The sequence below is a fragment of the Miscanthus floridulus genome, chromosome 5 (genome assembly GCF_019320115.1).
Source record: "Miscanthus floridulus cultivar M001 chromosome 5, ASM1932011v1, whole genome shotgun sequence".
Taxonomy (NCBI): domain Eukaryota; kingdom Viridiplantae; phylum Streptophyta; class Magnoliopsida; order Poales; family Poaceae; genus Miscanthus; species Miscanthus floridulus.
This window is the reverse complement of record NC_089584.1, coordinates 143,272,721-143,291,390: the sequence shown is the minus strand read 5'-3', so window position 1 is coordinate 143,291,390 and position 18,670 is coordinate 143,272,721. Positions and strand designations below refer to the sequence as shown.

The 18,670-nt window shown below is 47.3% G+C and overlaps 1 protein-coding gene across 1 annotated transcript; it reads right to left on the bottom strand.

Annotated features, from left to right (window-relative positions):
• Positions 1–7,909: 7,909 nt before the first annotated feature.
• On the bottom strand, positions 7,910–12,556 carry LOC136453936 (squamosa promoter-binding-like protein 2). The gene is made up of 3 exons (XM_066454482.1): positions 11,300–12,556; positions 9,648–9,778; positions 7,910–8,776 (listed from the first exon to the last, which is right to left on the bottom strand). The coding sequence occupies exons 1-3, from the start codon at positions 11,698–11,700 to the stop codon at positions 8,133–8,135; spliced, it is 1,176 nt and encodes a 391-aa protein (XP_066310579.1). The 5' UTR covers positions 11,701–12,556; the 3' UTR covers positions 7,910–8,132.
• Positions 12,557–18,670: the final 6,114 nt, after the last annotated feature.

The window sequence follows — 18,670 nt, the reverse complement described above, 5'->3', positions numbered from 1 at the left end:
CGATTATAGTTTGGGTCTCGAATTTTGATGGTTTTTCGCTAGGAAATTGGAAATTAGGGAACTCAGAGGCCTCGTTCGCTGCAGCTGCTGCAAGTTGCCGATACTGGTACAGTATTTGGCCGACACACAGCCTGTTCATTTGGCTGTGGCTTGTCGTAAACGATCGTAAATTTTCAGCCGGAACATTATTTTTCTCTCACACAAATCAGCCAACAGTACTTCTTCACAAACCAGCAACGATACGAACCAGCCAACCGAACAGGCCGATAATAGCCACGGCCGCAGCTGCAGCAGCTGTTTCAGCTGTACCAAACACCCCAAAGAAATATAGAGTTCAGACACATGAGGAGTTGAGCCTCAGCTGGACTGCCTAAGCCAGGGAAGTTATCGGGTCCGTTTCAACCAACACACCACACGCAACATCCCGGCTTGCTCAGGCTGTCAGGCACAGGCACCTCTATTACGCTAGAGGACGCCATTCAAACACACACCTATTTTCATGTCCAGATGCTCGTTCTGCTCTGTGATCCTCTTATGTGGTGTGCGGATCTCAGTTCCATGCCGGGCCCTTACCGGGCCAGTCTGATATTTTGTGGCCTAGTCATCGTTGGTGGAATAGGGCCAGCAGTTAAGCCAGCTCGAAAGCAACGAGGCCGACATGCCGAGTACCGTGCTCTCCATGGGCCAAAAGATGAAAAGAGAATTCCGTATCCGTACAGGGTCCCCGGCTCGTAGACTCTTCCCAAGGGTCACGGGCTCCCGATCACGTAAGGTACGTCGCCGGCGCCGGCGCTGGCGGATGGCTGGCTGGTTCGTCATTGTTTCACCTTCTCTTTTATTGGAGTATCATTGTTAGTCCACATCCGAAGGTTGTCGAACGGCAGAGGCGGCCAGTTCTCACTCTCACTTTTCGAAATCGGAAGGTTCCCGAACCAGGTAGGCCCGCTTGGCCCCTCCCTTCCCAGAATACTGCAATTCTAGCTTTCAAAAGCTAAATGTTTCTTAAACTCAACCAAAATATTATTAATATTTATGTGTCTAATAAATAAGCTAAGTATGAAAAATAGCTTATATAACTGAGCTAGTGATACTTGTATTATAAATCTATTTTTTTATATAGGTTTGGTCAAACCTAAAATCGTTTGACTCCTCGATGAATAAAGATTAGTATACCCTTTTCAGGAGTACTTCTTTCCTTTATATGCCATGTTAGTTTTGGTTTCTATCTGTGGTCATCAATTTAATAAATTTGTGTAGGTTAACAGCATAAAACTTATACGGGTGTTTGGCAGCTGGCTTCCGTAGCCGGCAGCCGCTGCGACTTTAGTGATTCAAAGAGAGGGAAAAAGCTAAAACTGCAGCATCAGCAGACGCTGCAGATCGGCAAACCCCTATGTTTTTGTATCATATGAGAAATATACTTTCGTCACAGTATATAATTCATATGTTGCGAGCGTACATTGATATATATATATATATATATATATATATATATATATATATATATATATATATATATATATATAGGGAGAGACTATTCAGTAGCCGGCTACAGAATAAGTTATTCTGTAGCCACCTCTATTTACCATAATTTTATATACTAATTTACCGTAATGTCAATACATATTTACGATAGTTGGGTTACTATAACACACGGGGATATTTACCATAACGTTATATTAAACCACTTAGTAAGGAGTTACTATAATCTCGTAAATTAACATAGTAATTATCGTAACTCAAAGTGGCTACAGAATAAGTTATTCTGTAGCCAGCTACAGGATAGTAGTTCTATATATATATATATATATATATAAATCGATAGTCAAATTTAGGAACATTTGACTTAGGATTAGCGCATCACTCAGCTGTCGGTGTACCAGAAGATGATAAAAGTTCCTTCGGTCCGTCTGATAGCAATAAGAATTTGATTCACCTGTGTGCCTAACCGCCATTAAGTTTTTGATACTCCACTCGGGCACACAGCTCACAAATAACAGCGTCGTGCCTGTGCTAGGCTCATGTCCCGAACAGTTCAGGTAACTGTTTCTTCGGGCATCAACGTGCACAATCAAAAGCACAAATGTCTAACGTGGCCCAGATCAAATAAGCACCGGCAATCAAACATGTTGGTCAGCTTTGACTCAAAAGAAAAGATCATGAGAAAAACAACTTTGACTGGACTAAATATTACGAGAAAACAACCAACCTGCTGTCACGCGAGTGTGAAAGTAGCCCAGCCCAACATCCAGACCTGCTGCTATGTTATGCAAGCCACAAAACATTCACAGGCACGAACTCCAGCATGGTGCAAGGCTACACATGGCACAGATATTACCTTTCAGGCCGCTGAGGCCTAGGACAGCATAAACACAAGTGACCAACACATTTTTTTTTATCACAAACATGCAAAAACATTTGGCTGGATTTAACACACAAGCCACACTCTTCTTTGCAGATGAAATCATGGCAACCTGTACCATTAAAAGGAGTAACTACTGGATTGAAAATTTGACATCTGCCAGACACTCGCATAATTATACAGCATCACACTTCTGCATACCACACCAGGTAAGAGGAGCGTGAAACCCAGGCTCCACGAGGGTCACTGCAGGTTGACACATCCAAACAAACATGAAACATCTCACAGGACGGTTCCTACATAACTAAAGAGTAGAGCTACATAACTGAAGAGTTGAGCTCTGACATGGCTTTCCATGAATGACCGGCCATTTCTGCATTGATGTTAGATTCTCGCAGAATACTAGAGCAGTACTAGAATGCCCACTTTTGTTGCCTCTTATATTTTTTTAAGAAAGGGTAGTCAGGAACACTAACATTTCTAATGGTGAAACTTGCGCACATACAAGGAGCTGCTGTTTAGTCCACATTCTGAAAAATATATCAAATGATAATTGTACAGGTAGGGATGCATGCGGTCGGGTCATTTTCTTTAGAATAGATGACGGCAACTGGGCTATGGAATCCAAAAGCCCAAAGGGACTCCTTTTTTGCATGGCGCGAACATCCTGTTGTATCTGAGAGAGGAGGCCTATCCTCGCGGGGCTGAGGCCTGGTGGGCCAACGGTTCGGTCTAACGGCCCAGGAGAGCCAGAGCTGGTTGTGCGGAGAGCAGCACATGGCGACATGGCGTCCGGCCCAGAGTCGAATCCTTCGCCCCGCCGGACATGTGATCGCGGTGGCGGGCTCCTTCCCGGCGGCGCCGCCGCGAAGTTTCTCGGCGGACTGCAGCCAAAAGGTCCGTCGCTTCGTCCTTTCCTCCATTGGTTTTGATACGAATGAACTGGAGCTTGCTTGTGACTAGGCAGCGCGTACGAATCTGGAATCTCAGCTTTGGTTCGGTCCTTCCGGGGATAAGGCTCATCAATCAGGTTAGATCAGATGAGGCGGTTCTCCGTTGGTAGTGGTAGGCCAAGGTCATGTCATCCGGTAGCCGGCCGAGCAAGTTTCCCAAAAAATTGGAACGCATGGCGGTCGGGTCCGCCGTCCGGGCCGCGGATTCTTGATGAGAGCACCTAGTAGGTGTAAGTGTAATCGGGCAGATGCCAATGCCATACACGCGGTCCGTACGGCCGGTGCGGATAACTTTGCTGGCTCCGTCGGCGACGCTTTTTATCTTCCCCGCTCATATATCCATGGATCCTCCTGCCAGCCCCGTCGCACCTTTCCCATGGATGCCTGCTACTGCTTGGTCAAGTCGTCGCGATTCGCCAATAGCAGCAGAGAGAGATGCGTATGAGGATCAACCGCCGCCACTGCCCTCTGTTGCTGGCTTGCTGCGCTGCCGGAGCGGAGCAACAACACGCTTTGAGCGAGCGCACCGGAGTCGACGTTGCATGACCACGCTGTAAAGCGCCCCCCTCGTCTTTTGCCGCCCAAAAAAGCTTCAGATTTTAGCCCCGCCGGCCGGTAATCTAGGACCCAACCCAATAATGCCTGCCTGCGTGCTCGACTAGCTAGTGGCGTAGTGGACGTCTCCCTCACGATTGCCTTCAAGAAAGATAAATAATTTGGATACTTCGCATGGACGAGTTGATGTTGTTGTGCCACTGATCAGTGTACTACTAATAGTCAGAATCTCCTTCTTCTTCAGTGACTGATCTTCAGATATTTGAGTTTTTTTTCCTTAAGCAAGTTACTCTACTTGACAACCATGGTACTCCATAGGTCTGGAATCTCCATACCTGAAATCCTGAATGCAGTTCGAGGCTGGCCCAGTTCCTGAAGCAAGTCACTTGACAACAGTGGAGGTGCCTAAGCCACCGCTTACCGACAAAACCGTTTTTTCTTCAACATACCATTAGCACCTGATGCTTGAAAAGTGGATAAGATGCTTAAGTTAGCACTGATGCTTAATGTTGCTAACGAGGTGGTTGAGCTTATCTAAGAGCATCACCAACAGATTACTAGCTCATCTCATTCTCAATACTAAAAAACCAGAGGGATTAAGGTTGCTCTAGTGATTATTTATCTTATCCCCAATACCTAAAATTTTTAAGTAACTACTTAAATCCCATCCCTCTCTCCATGAAATGCAGAAGATCCACCTCCTCTCCCCTATCAACTTTAAAGGTATTAATAGCATGATGGAGGAGGAGAAAAAACACTACACTACCAAAATAATAGCAGATCACTTATACAGACTTTTAGAAGATGGAGCCTAGGTAATCTGTTAGAGTTGCTCTAAGCACCTATTTACATTGTATGAAATTCTATACCAATACTTAGGTCCTATTTGGATCCCATGTTCTAAAGTTTAGTTTTTTTTCCAAAGTTTAGTTGGCTACTAAACATTAGGCCATTTTAGTCCACTTGATCTAATGAACTAATAATTTTTGTAAGGTTGACTAATCTTTTAGAGTTTAGACATCACTTTAGGCCACCCGTTTAAAGCTAAAGTTTAATGACTATATTTTAAATCATGTGATCAAATAGGACCTTAATGATATGACACTATTCTCTCTCCTTATGCATCTTTGTCTAAGCACCTTAGACTGAACTTACCTTTGTCATCTTAACAGGAAGTCAGTACGGCACCTATAATTCTCTACGGCTATATATATTGGGTTTTGTGCATGAATTATCATATACATATGCAATCGCAGTTCCTGGCTCCCAAACAAGTATATCTGGAGGCATTGCTTAAAAATATGTTTATCCGGAGGCTGGAGGCCAGTCCATGCGTTGCTACCCGGCAACAGTCACTTGCTCGCAACTATGGCCGAATAGATACACAGAACGGAAGCTAGTGATCAAGTGATGGACCTTGGATATTTCACAAAGGGTAGAGAGGAATCTTTTGATTGAGGAATGAGGATACGATAGGCCTCCGGGATAACCTGTTGCAACATAATGTCGAAAAGTATATCCATTCCAGATTAAAGTGATCTTTTCTGATCTGGAAAAAGGGACAGAGAACCTTGACGATGAGGTGTTATGCACGCCTGGATCTTATCAGGACACGGAAAAACCACAGTCCCATGGTGGACACACCTTCAGTCAGAAAACATCGGGGAGACTTTCTGTCTGTCTTATCACTGGCCCCTTCTGATCATGGTCTCACTTGTCAGTGAACGAGTGCGAAACCCAGATACTTGGATGACAAAAAGATGCGCACATATCCCGCATGTTCTTGGAAAGCATATGGATGATGATCCACCCATTGATGCTTTGCTGACATGTATGCTATTCACTGGCATCTGAAAGCAGAGATGTGACCTCTACGAAATGGCTCAAGCACACACCAATCTGTCTGTATATATAGGTTCCTCCAGCATTGCCAAGGTACCACAAGGTCCACAACCAAGCCATCAAAGCCAGCAATAGATGGAGCCAAAGGCCAAGGCAAGCGCTAGAGCTGCCAAGGGGAAGGTGGCCATGGTGTACTCTAAGTACGTGAAAACCCAGAACAGCCCTGCTGTGAGTATAACAAAGCCTTACCAGCAGCTTGAGTCTACACCTGTAGGAGTAGGAAGTGACGACGACATCAACGAGAGAGCGTCGGCTTTCATATTGGCAGTCCGGGAGCGCTTCAACAATGAGAACAAATAGCATGATGATCAGATGAGTAGAAGCTCCAGAAGAGTTTAATATTTACAACAATGTCTTCTGGGTTGCCATGGATGTGTAGGTAAAAAGTAGGGCAGTAGCTCTTGCTATATACACTTTTCATGTCTCCTCTTCCTTTTTTCTTTTGGACCTATGGTTGTAACTGAAGAATGGAAGAAGTGAATATAAAGAGTTTTATGTTCAGAATTTGTGCACTGCTTTTTTGACATATGGCCATATGGATACCTTCTTGAGACCTGAACCCAAAATTTAGGGTGGTTTGCTAGCACATGTGGAATTGATCTGTCGCTTGTGCCGACCTTTACTTTAACATGTCTTTTTGCAGTAGAAAATCTTCAGTAGTCCAAGATTTTGGACAGAGGAAAGGAAGAGATTTAAAATATCCACTGAGTAGCATACCTGTCTGAATGTTGATCTTGTTTGTCCCCCATAACTCCGGTTACAGAAGTGGTCCAGAACACTTAATATAATCACTGTTATTCAGCTTGATCTCTGCATGTGCAGCATGCGAAAAACAAGCAGGTCCATGTGATTACAATAATCAGGGACCTCCAGCTTCCGGCCAGTTCTTGACTAGTACCGTTAATGTTTCAGCGGACTTTGCGTTCAGCAAGTTAAAGCGTCTCTAACAGTAGAGTTTGTTTGATAGTTGTAAGGCTGCCTATGTCACCAAGGGATTGCATAATAAATAACAAGATCTTCAAAATTATTATGATCCCACATATAATAGAGGTGTTACAGAATCTCTAACAAGGACCTAAAACATGATCCATACTCTACTTTTTGGTGCTAGAAAAAAAAATCCAATAAAGCATCAACTCGAGTTTCTGCTTTATGGAGACCCTCAAATCTTCCCTTTCAGTCCCTCTTCCATGGGTGTGTAGGGAGCTCCCTATTCCTTTTCGGAAAATTTACGCCCACACGAACTCACTTTTGCACGTCTTTTTTTTTGTCCTGACTCTCCTGCACCGTCGCGCTAATCCCATGACGAAGCCCCTTGTCCCGGCTCCCTCGCCGACGCAGTCCCATCCTCTCCCTCGGTGAGACATGTTATGCGGTGAGGCACTCGGCCTTTCCGCGACTCCGTTTCCCTTGCTGTATCCGATGTTCCTTGCCCTCCTCCCCTCCTCTCGCGTCCCCATAGCTCAGTCGATTAGAATGATGGTAGATATAGCTGAATGAGGAGTGGGTCACATATACCAGTGCCTACTAAAATAGATTCGAGGTTATGATTTGAAAGCTCCTGTTGGAATAGATGAAAAAAAACCTTGAGGCCAGATCACTTGGAGATGCCCTTGGAATTAGCTACTAGCTAGCTACCCCCTCCGTTCCAAAATAAGTGCATATTTCACATTTCAAGAAGTCAACTAATCTTATGTTTGACTATATTTATAGAAAATACCAACTTTTATGTATCTAAATAGGTTTAATATGAAAATATATAGCGAGATTAACCTAATGATGCTTATTTGGTGTCGTGAATATTAGTGTTTTTTAGAAAATGGAAAAAATCCCGACCTCTGCGAGTATTTTTTTTAATATAATTTGATTAAATTTGAGTTGTTTTATATATATATGATTAATTAAACTTGAATTGATTGACTTCTTAATATCCGAGATGTGCACTTATTTTGGAAATAGCTTTCGCTAGCTTTTCTCTCTCTTTAGCCCTTCTCCCCACCCTAGCACAAGATCTGACATGGTTGGCTTATAGCTGGCTGATGGTGGATGTTAGACACCATTAAGCGTACCTAATGAGCAAGCGGATGGCCAACCGATAGATTCCAACCGAAACAAGCAGAATTGCATCCAAAATCTTGCACAAGTTCAACCGTGTGGGCTACTGAAAGTGGAATTTTTACACGATTCTGAATCATAATAACTTAGGGAAGAATTACCATAAATTAGACCTATCAGGATAAGTTGAAAAAAGGGACACCTTGTCATGGTTTTCAGTATGATCGAACCTACTATTACAACCGATATGTTTGGTAACCAACAAGAGCGACTGCCTGCCTAGCACATGATTCATCAGAACTCGTCTACCACGATGAGAAGGGAAGGGCCTGAATGGTGGCGCCATCTGGGTTGTTGCCCTGCTCGCCACCGCTCACATGGTAGTAGCCATGGTGGTACTGCAGCTGCTGCGTTGCAGCTGCAGTGACCGGACCAGGAGAAGCAACTGCAGTGCGACTGGGTGACGACGTTGTCAGAATGGATGCCTGCCTGCTGTCTCCCACCCTCATGTACGACATCCCGGTGAGGGAGACGTCGCCACCGCTGCTGCCAGGGAGCCTGCCGTACTGCATCGCCGCGCCGAGGGGCAGCGCGGTAGGGATCATGGCCGTCTGTGCTGGTGTTGGGTTGTCTGACAGAAGAGAGAGAGCACAGTTGCCGTTGCTCTGCTTGCTGCTGCTCTCTGAGGAAGCCGTCGTGGTGATGGTGAAGGGCTGGCAGCCCAAGGCCGTGGCAGCCAAGTCACTGCCGCCATTGTTGTGGTTGGTCAGGAATGGGAAGTGCTTCCGGTCCTTGCCGTGGAAGAGGGAGCCGGTGCCGGCACCGTTGAGGTGGACGGCCGGGTAGTACTGGTCTTGGAACACGTCAGTCTCCGTCTTGACCAACGACCATTTGGGCTCTGCCATGGATGTGGTCAAGAGCTGTGGATACGATGTGAACCTTGTCACTCCTGGACAACATGGGAAAATAAACTCAAGTCAGATGTTTGGCCACATAAACAACGAGACAATGCATCAAAACTGCACGGACAAAGTCACAAAGTACAGGTTGGTTGATGGAGCAATTTCAAATGTCATTTCTTAGTGATATTATCAGTTCATTTCGCATTACGGCTTTGACAAAGTAGGAAGGTTCCGAGGAATTCGTGTGCAGGAATGCTATCAGCATGCTTTATGACGCCATTAGCTGGTTTCAGATACCTATAGGCCCACAGCAGTTCAAACTTCATAAGCGAGCAGTTTCAAAGAAAATTTCCTGATCAATTATGACTCTGATTTCATGGAAACGACCATCCAGATCCAGGGCTAATTGAACTACAGTTGCTTTTTCGAGCGGTAGTCTACATTCATCATGATTGTGCAGGACTGATGGTAGACAAGTTCCTTTTGGCCTCCTTTCTGGAAAGAAAAACTACATTGGATGGCAGCACCTGCAACGTGTGAAATGTTTGGTTGCATTGCAGACAGTGCTACCAGTCAACAGACAGGTGAGGACTCAGATCAGCACATGATCAATCAGATGCAAGATACTACTGATTCCGTAGGTCTGATAAGCTGAGCTTCAGTTCACAAAACAATATTAATTATAAGGTGTGCTCCCAGTTGTGCCAGATAATGATCCGACTCTAAACACGCGCAACTAAAATAAACATAGAACTGTTAAAAAACCTCTGCTTTCCTTTCATCGCTCTACCAGTGTTGTCAGCTCTAACCTTATGCCCAAGTTCTCATCGTCTCATGCATGTATGTTCAGATCTAGTAAATGGCATGCGTTCTCTTTAAAAACAAAACGGATTGGTATGTGAGGAGAAGTGAATTTACCATGGTGATTGCCAAACAAGCCGGCAGGGTTGAGAGGGTCTGGCTGCGGCTTCCGGCGGCGTCGGTTGTGTCCATCAAGGCGCTTCCTGCAGCTCCGCTTCACCTCATCGAACTCCCCGAGCAGATGAAACCTGCAGGAAGAAGCAATTCCACCGATGGACGGTAAGGACTTTGCACGAGCACAATGTGGTAGCCGCCATGCTTGGTTGCATTCAGAAATTAAGAGTTCTAAAACAGCAAGTAGATTCTTAAAGAAAATGCTGTTGCATGCCGGTCTGGTCAACCTCATGGTATCAGCTACACTAATTCAAGTAAGCACTTGGAACACACCACTGTTGACCTCAAGAAGACTTTTTTTCTTCTTCTGAAACTAAAATAAACAGCGCAACCTTCACGGCACGCTCTCTCTGTCTTGGATATTTTCAAACCTGACTGATGAATCTGGAAAATGAATGAAGACAGAGACAAAGAAAGGCAGCTACTGGGAACTCATCAGATCCTCGTCTTCTAGAACACGAGATGCATTTGGTTGTGGTCTCTGAAAAACATATGGAATGTGGAAAGCATGGCCGCATGGGCAAGCCACGCACCACAACGACGAGTCGACGACAGGGACGCGCACACACACGGACATGCACGCACACACACACGTCGGAGAACAGAGCTGGTGAAGGGAACTTCTTGTCCGGGTGAATGAGTGAGGCTGCCCCTGACAAGGACGGGAGGCAGGCATGGACCTGAACTGAATGAAAGTCCAGTTCCATTGCACCTGCCTTGTTGTATTGTAGGGACACGCCCTGAAAGCACGGGTGCGCGCATGCAGCCGCTAGCAGCCGGCTTCACGGTGGTGTCACCACAGCTCACAAGATGTTCAGACCTTGACAAATTCAGGACCAGATGGAGAGTGCCCAGGGCACGCTAATCGCACGTTTCTATCTATCTGCTGTATAATAACTGTAAGAACAAAAGTCCGGCTGTCATGCTGAATTCTACTGCTACTGCTGTAAGTTTGGCCGTCCAAATCCCAGTTCCTGCAAGAGTTCCGTTCCAACTTTTGCATAAAAACTGGATCTTTGGTCGGCGGTTTGCAGTGTTTAGCAAAGCAGATTCCCTTCAACGTTTGACCGAACAACAGATGGATGGATGCACCAAGTCTTGGCTGCCGGCGCACCGCACGTTCGTGAGTTGCAAGCGCCAAAGGTTAATTAAAGCCACAGGAGGAGCTGCAGCAGCTGACAGCGAGTTGTTTCGCCTAAGCAAAGTAAGCAGGGTCTAGTGGTGGTTAGTACTGTTGGACGTGGCGGTAATTCTCGACGAAAATCACCCCCACGCGGACGCGAACGAGACGAGAACGGAGCGAGTGCTTCCAAGAAAGAAAACATGCATGCGATGCGACACCCATGGCCAGGGCCATCCATGGGAGGCGACGAGCTGTTGTTGTATGTAGAGCAGAGCTCGTCGTACCAGTGGCTAAATTATTGAGGCGAAAAGAACCAAAAGAGAATCATGAGAGCTCGAGGTCGGGGGCAACGGGAAGGGAATGGAATCCAAAGTCCAAAGAGCAAGATGCATGGGCGGGCGGATGGAGAGGCTTCCGTCCGTACGCGGCACGACACGACAGGAGAGGACGAGGGCAGGGCAGACATGCGTACCTGCTGCACTGCTGGCAGAAGCGCTGCTGCTGGCCGGCGACGGTGACGACGGGCGTCTTGGAGTGCGCCTCGCAGACCTTGTGGCGGCGGTGGTAGTCGCGGCACCGGGACAGGTCGGCGTCGCAGCCCTGGACCGAGCACGCCGGCACCGCCTGCTGCGCGTGCCCCAGGCGCGGCCGCTTCGCAGGCGCGGACGACGACGGCGCCGGCGGAGGCGGAGGTGGAGGAGGGTTCGCTGACGGCAGCGTGGGCGCGGCACCAACGGCGGCCGTGGCCACCGCCCTCGAGCTCGTCGGCGCGCCCAGCTTCAGGTCCAGCGCTCCGCCTCCGCCCCCGCTGCTGCTGGGCCCGACCACCGTGCCGAGGTCCCAGGCAGGAAGCATCTTGGCGTCCCAGTCCATGGCGACAGGCCGTCCCAACGCGCGTGTATGTGCCTGCTTGTTCTCGGGATCCTTGCTAGGAGTAGCACGTAGCAGCTCTCTCCTCGGGACTCAACTCAACCCTGAAGGCACCTCGGTTGCCGTCGTCGCTGGTGACGGCTGGCTGCTCCAAATGGTGGATTTTGGGAGGCCTTTCTGCTCTGCTGCTGCTTGCGCAGAAGCAGGTCGTCGGAGACAGACAACAGCTGCGTAGTACTCTACTGCTGCGCTCGCTCGCCCAGAGAGGACGGTTAGAGGCGGAGAGTACACAGAGAGAGACCCCAAAAGCAAAGCTGATTGCAAGCAAAAGCTTTGCAGGACGGGATAGAGAGAGATCACAGCGGCGGCAGCAACAGCAACAGCATGCAATTAAGAATCCAAGAACAGTAGCCGCTGCGGGGGGCAAGGGAGGGGGACGAGACGAGGGCTCGGCTCGTGGGTGCTCTCTCACAGTGAGCTGCTAGGCCAGGCGGCCGGGGGCAGCTGCAGCGAGCGGTGGTTTAAGCTTTAAAGCGAGCGGAGGACACGGATGGATGGAAGCAAGCACCAACCCCGGCCGGTCCGGTCCAAGAAAAGGCGGGCGGGCGAGGCGAGAGGGGTGAAGGCCTGAAGGGAAGGGAAGGCAGTGCCAGTGGTTGCAGACATCACAGGAAGAGGACGACGGAAGAGACGCCTATTGGAGGACTCCAAACTCCAAAGGTGGCAATAATTGCCGAGAGGCGAGCTGGGGGCACCTCACCTCCACCTCCACTGCTCCTCACTCCCTTAATTTACCAATGGCAGTAAACATACACAGTGTGCGTTGTGTGATGTGTGGTTGGGAGGGTAGGTGGGAGGCCGGGAGGGAGAAGGAATCAGACAGCAAGCAGATGGATGTGGCAAAAGATTCAGAGAGACAGATAAAAAGGGAAGGAGAAGCAGCAGCTACCACTCTCGAACAAGAAGCAAGCGGAGGACGGACAGTCTGAAACCAATGCAGTGAAGAACATCCACCAAGGGCAAGAGGGAGGATTCCCCCCTCTTTGGTGGGTTGCTGCTAGCTGCTAGCTGCTAGCTACTGCCTTCCCTTTGCTTTTGCTCCCTCAGCTCAGCAGCCTAGGAGTAGGAAGGACCGAAGGAGTAGCTTTTGCCTGGCCTCCATGAGTTTGAGGATTGGTTTCTTGCAAGGCTGGGTTGCAATTGCAAGCAAGGAAGGAAGCTAAAAGTCACTGCAGGTTTCTCTCTGTTTCCCTTTGGCGCAGCTCCGGCCGGCTCCAGCTCCTCTCATTCCTTTAGCGTCACTGTTTGCCACTGTAGCGAGAAGTCATTTCCTTTCTTGAGAGGGAAAATGAACTTCTCGATAGTAAAAATGAACTACAAAGAGGAGGAGCAGAGAAGCCACGATCTACAGCTTCATCGGCTCTATGCTATAGCGCCGCCTTAGTTGTGCACCAGCAAATGGGCAAAGATGAGGAGAGCTACCACCGCTAGGCACCAGCTGCACCACTCCTCTTAAAAATAAAATACTCGTTAACAGAGACCCAGAGAGGGGCTGATGAGAAGGACTAACTTACGCCCGGATGAGAAGGACTAACTTACGCCCGGTTCATTGATTGGTTTCTGAGTGATAAGTTTGATGGACGTTGATTTGTTGTGAGAAAAAAACACTATTAACTGGTTGATAAGTCCTAACTGAAATCAACAAACGAACAGGCTGTTAAGTACGATTTTTTTTAATTTTAACACTTTTGACAACTAATTTTAAATCTAACACTGTCTTTTTTTAAACTAATATTTTTGGCCGCGCATATTATCCTGGCGCGGTCAAATGGCTGTGCCGCGTTATGTATGGTGGCGCGGCAGAGGGCTGACGTGGCGACGACCGGAATCGCTGACCGATGACGTGGCAGTGTCTGCCGCGCCATCGACCTTGGCGCGGCAGTGTCGCTCCCTGATCCGTGGCGCGGGAGGGCCGAATGAAACCCCGCGGCCAGTCCTGCCTACCCGAGCAGCAAGCCCGCCTAGCCGCCGCGCCCGCCGCCCGCCCGACGATACCTGGAGGTTTAATCGGAACGCGTCGCGCCGATAGTGGGAGTTATTTTAAGTATTGCTTGACGTAAAATCAATAGTTGAACGAATATTTTTTAAGGGAACATATTTATTTGGCTTTTTGGCCCCATATTGTAGGATCGGCGGCGACGCGACCATGGACCCCGGCTTCCTCGACCTCTCGCGCAAGACGCCGGCCACCGACGTCGAGATACCCCGGGACTGCCGGTTTTCGAACTAGTTGCTACTTAATCTCGCATGCAGTGATGCCGCGGCGCATTGAAACGAATATGAAGAAAATAAATAAAGTTCGTGCGTAAGTTGACAAACTGCCACATAACATTTTTATTGGTTTGACATAAGTTCGACATAACATAACCAACTAAGCCTGCAAGTTTCGGATACCAATAATAGTTCGACCTAACAAACTAAGACTCAGGAGTGTAAGGATCCCTCGGACGCCTATGTCTCTTCGGATTTGTTGACAACACATTGGGAGTGTAGCCAATGTCGGTGTGGTCGCGTCGCCGGTACGTACGGCTCGTACCCTACAAGTATATGATATGCACGATTACTTAGAATTCTTTATGATCGTTAGTTCATATAGCCTACGTATTTAAAGAAACTACCTTTGTTAGTACCTATGAGGCTCCTTGGGTACCAAGCGGGGCATCACCTAGCCGAGACATGCCGATCTCTTCCTGCGGTCAATCGTCTCACTGGTCGTGCTATCTGCGGAAGCCCGGGGGGTCATCGTCGTCGTCATTGTCGTCCTCACTGTCCTCGGTTACAGGGTCCTTCCCAGTGCTATGATGTTGTGGTGTACGCACCAGTGAAAGTGGCACCTGTCACCGGCTGAGAAGAGTCGGCTGGTGTCCTCAAAGAGGCTGAAGACATGCCACCCGACCGCGCCGGGAGTGGCGGTTCCTCATAAGGAGTGTCCATGCAGCTCAGCTTTTGAGCTAGCTTCCTGCAGCTCTTATTCACCTTCTGTATAAATAGACGTTAAAGTTAGTGCATTTCCCAAACGCATATACACTAAAGAAACAAATTTGAAATGGACTAGTTTATGTTTACCTCTACAAAAGCCTCGAGAACGCCTGGCCCCTGTCCTCTAGACTCGTGAAGCCAGAATGCTGCTTCGTTGGACAACCTCGACAATTGTGTCGCCTGGGTACAGAAACGCGGTTGAACAGTTTTATTATACATACTTAATACTAAATGGATAACAAATTATACCATTCAAGTATCTTACCATGTATCTTTGTAGCAGGGCTCTCTGTAGCTTTGTGTCCTCTCTAGTGGCAATGTCGTACACATCTTCAATCACATCTTCCTCTGAGTCCTCGTCAATCGCCTCCTCAGTGTACGGGGGCTTGATATGTGTCCTCGTAGACCTGTGAAGCCAGCGTAGGTACTCGTCGAAGGTGTGCTGGTCGTGTGGAGGACCCGCATGGACCGACTATCGTTCCCTGGTCTCCCACAAGTGGATGTGTGCGTTGTGTGTCACGCGCCAATCCTTGGTCTTGTACCTCTTCCTACGGTCATACCTACAACAAAATGATGTTAGTTGTACCACACACATCTCTGAATTATAGCTTTGTTATTAATCGATAACGCAGCCGTGCAATCCTTGGTTGGTGGAGTAAAGTGGTGGTGGGCAGCCTATCATTCTTCCAAACTGTCTGCAGACCCTAACGGACAAGTGAATCTCGACCACGTGGAAGAAAATAAGAGGGACATTACAACGATACTCCTCTGACTCGTCCCTAGTGACAGGACTGAGATAGTACTGGAGCTCCAGAGCATCCCAAGGACACCAATGCACCTGAATATTTCATAATTAAGTTAGACTATGATATAGTGTAGATCGAACGAGACATAGGTATGATAGTAAAGAGAGCGTAACCTAGTGCTGTGTCAGGACGTCGAGACCGTCCGTATACTTCCTGTACTTGTGCCTCGCATTCCCTCTAACTAACTCTGATTCCGTCCAGATAAACAGAGCTGTAGGGAGTGTATCTGCTCGTTCCATTGCTGCATTGAACATGATAATGAATTAGCCATTAATAAACTCATTATATGTAACCATATCAAAGAATATAATGAACCGAAGTACTTACCGGTAAACCAGTACTAAGGGGCCTCCCAACGGGTCATCGTTCTCAACACCAAACCTGGAGTAGGTACGAGCAATCTCCAAGGTTCGTATACCTTGAGGTGCGACGACAGGAAACGCATAGTTATCGATACGTTCATGCTAGGACTGCGCTGCCCTAGCTGTACGTCGTTATGTTCTTCCACGGCTGACGTAGTATATCGAGGAAGATCGAGCTGATGGTGTTGCTCGAGGCGTCTGGGAATTGAAAAGCACCAAGAAAGTGCCAGAGTCACACTCGAGTGAACTTGTCGATCTGAGCCTCCTCAGCCTGTGGGTCCAAGTAATCAAAGGACTCCGTGATCCAGGACGACAAAACACCAGAAGTTTTTCTAAAATTTACCAAAGAAAATGAGACCCGATGGCTGCAGGAAAGTAATGCAAGTATTAAATAGACTTTAATTTCTCACTTATTTTTCTTGGAAGCCTCGTCGTCCGGTGGAAGAAAGCCAGTAAACTGAGCCACCAGTTCCCTTCAGTGATTGTTGTCAACTATTCCTGTTGCTGGAAGTCCCCCCATCCGAAGGCCAAAAATAGCATTCACGTCCTGCATGGTCAAGGTCATCTCACCACATGGTAGGTGGAACGTGTGGGTCTCAGGCCTCCACCTGTTATAAGAATAGAACGACTATTAGTTGCCTCAAATTTGTTATAAGAAAGTTTACGTACAAAGAATGCACTCGCACCTGTCTACAGCTGCAGTAAGTAGTGCAGGGTCAAGGGGCGGAAGACCATGGTTGACAACACGGACAAGCTCAAGGAAGCCGGCACGCCGTATGTACGACGCATAACGCTCGTTCTAGTGGTGCATCCTGGTGTGCGTGCGGGGCCTCAAAGTAGGCAAGGCCACCTCTGCGTCGTTGTCACTCAAGATGTGTGCTCGGTGCTGGTCGTCATACTCCACCCAAGAATGGGGTACAACGCGTGCTGCGTGGGAGGGGTCATCCTGTTACAAATTGATAAACTAAGCGTTAGAGTATTTAAATTAACAAAATTCAAATTAACATTATGTAGCATTGCAAATTTTGAACTACTTGTTATGCAATATGAACACAATATGAAAAGCACATGTATATATTCAAAGTAACATTAATAGACATATCACGCACTAGTAACATAAACAACTTCACTAGAAATATAAGCATTTGACAAAGTCATCAAAATCGACGTATCACGCACTAGTAAGTATCGACATTTGTAAACTAGTATCTATACCTAAAATCCCTAACTAAATAACTAATTATAAACTAAATAATAAATACATAATCAATCCCTAAACCCAAAATCCTAACTATACTAGAACACACAACCTCAACCCTAAAAACTACCTACGTAAATCACAAACAAATTCACTAACCTAATTATCATAAATCACTAACTATCCTAAATTTGATAAACTATCATAAATCAATAACAATCATAAAACCTTAACTATCCTAAATTACTAACTATCCTAAATCACTAATAATCAAAATAACATGAAATCGAGATGGAGGTACCTTAGGAGCGGGCGGCCTTGACGCGCCAGGCGTTCGTGGCGCGACCGGCGCGGGCAGCTGCGCGGCGGGAGTGGCCGGGCGTGGCGTGGGAGGGCGCGTGCGGGTGATGTGCGGCGGCGGGCAGGGCGGGCAGGGGTGTGTGCGGGCGGACGGGCTCAGCGCCCGATATTTATTTGGCCCTGCCGCGCCATGCTCCGTGGCGTGGTATTGCCGCACCAAGATCGGTGGCGCGGCAGAGTCCTGTCACGTCACTGGTCGCGTTTCGGTCGTCGCCACGTCAGCTCGTCGCCACGCCACCATGCATGGCGCGGCACAGGCATTTAGGCCGCGCCAGAGTAATAGACGCGACAAAAAAATGTTAGTTTTTTTTTAAAAAAATAAGCAGTATTAGATTTAAAATTAGTTTTTAAAAAATATTAAAATTAAAAAAAATATTAAGTACGGGGCTGCTCCTCCCTTCACCTTTTGTAGGGGTTGGAGGGCAGTGAAAAAGTACAAAAGTTGGGAAAGAGATGGATGCATGGAGGAGCGAGGGAAAAGGGGAAGAGGGAGGTTAGGCAGGCGCATGGGCCGGGGCAGCCTCATCCCAGCTATGCTACTGCTGTGCTGCCTCATCCCAGCTGACATGGTCATGTTCACAAATCACAACCAGAGCACCATGGTGACACCCAATATTGCTCCCTGCACTCCCAAAAGTGCACATCCTGAAATGCACCGACCTGTATGCCCACATCCACGTAGCCAGGCTTCTTTTCTAGTTCTAGCCCTCATTTGTTGCACTATTATTTGGTTCTGAGGTTTAAATATTTGAGCATGTGGTTTTTCTTTTGTTTAGTGTCACAGAGTTTGATGCACAGTTTATATAAAGAAACTGTAGGTACCACGCATCGTAAATATGATAGTATTTTCTGAGATTCGCTTTGACATGTACTACAGGTATTTTCAACTTTTTAACAATAAAAGTACAAGTTCAGTACTTAAAATATTCGAACCGACGAATTGGCTTTCATAGAACTAGAACAAACTGTTCTTATTTGTAGTTGTGAGCAGCATACAACTTTGTTTATAACCACGCCAAAAAGTAAACATATTCTTAAAGCGCCTTGGCTGAAGTTCCATGGCCATGGGCTTACGAAGAATGTGCTGTGCCCTACTTCCATCTTGTGTTCACGGTGTGGTCCCTCTAGCAAAGCGAAGGTATTTGCGCCTTCTTTTGCATGTCACTAGTAGGAGCATAGTTTTATATTCCCCTAATAAAGATTATTTA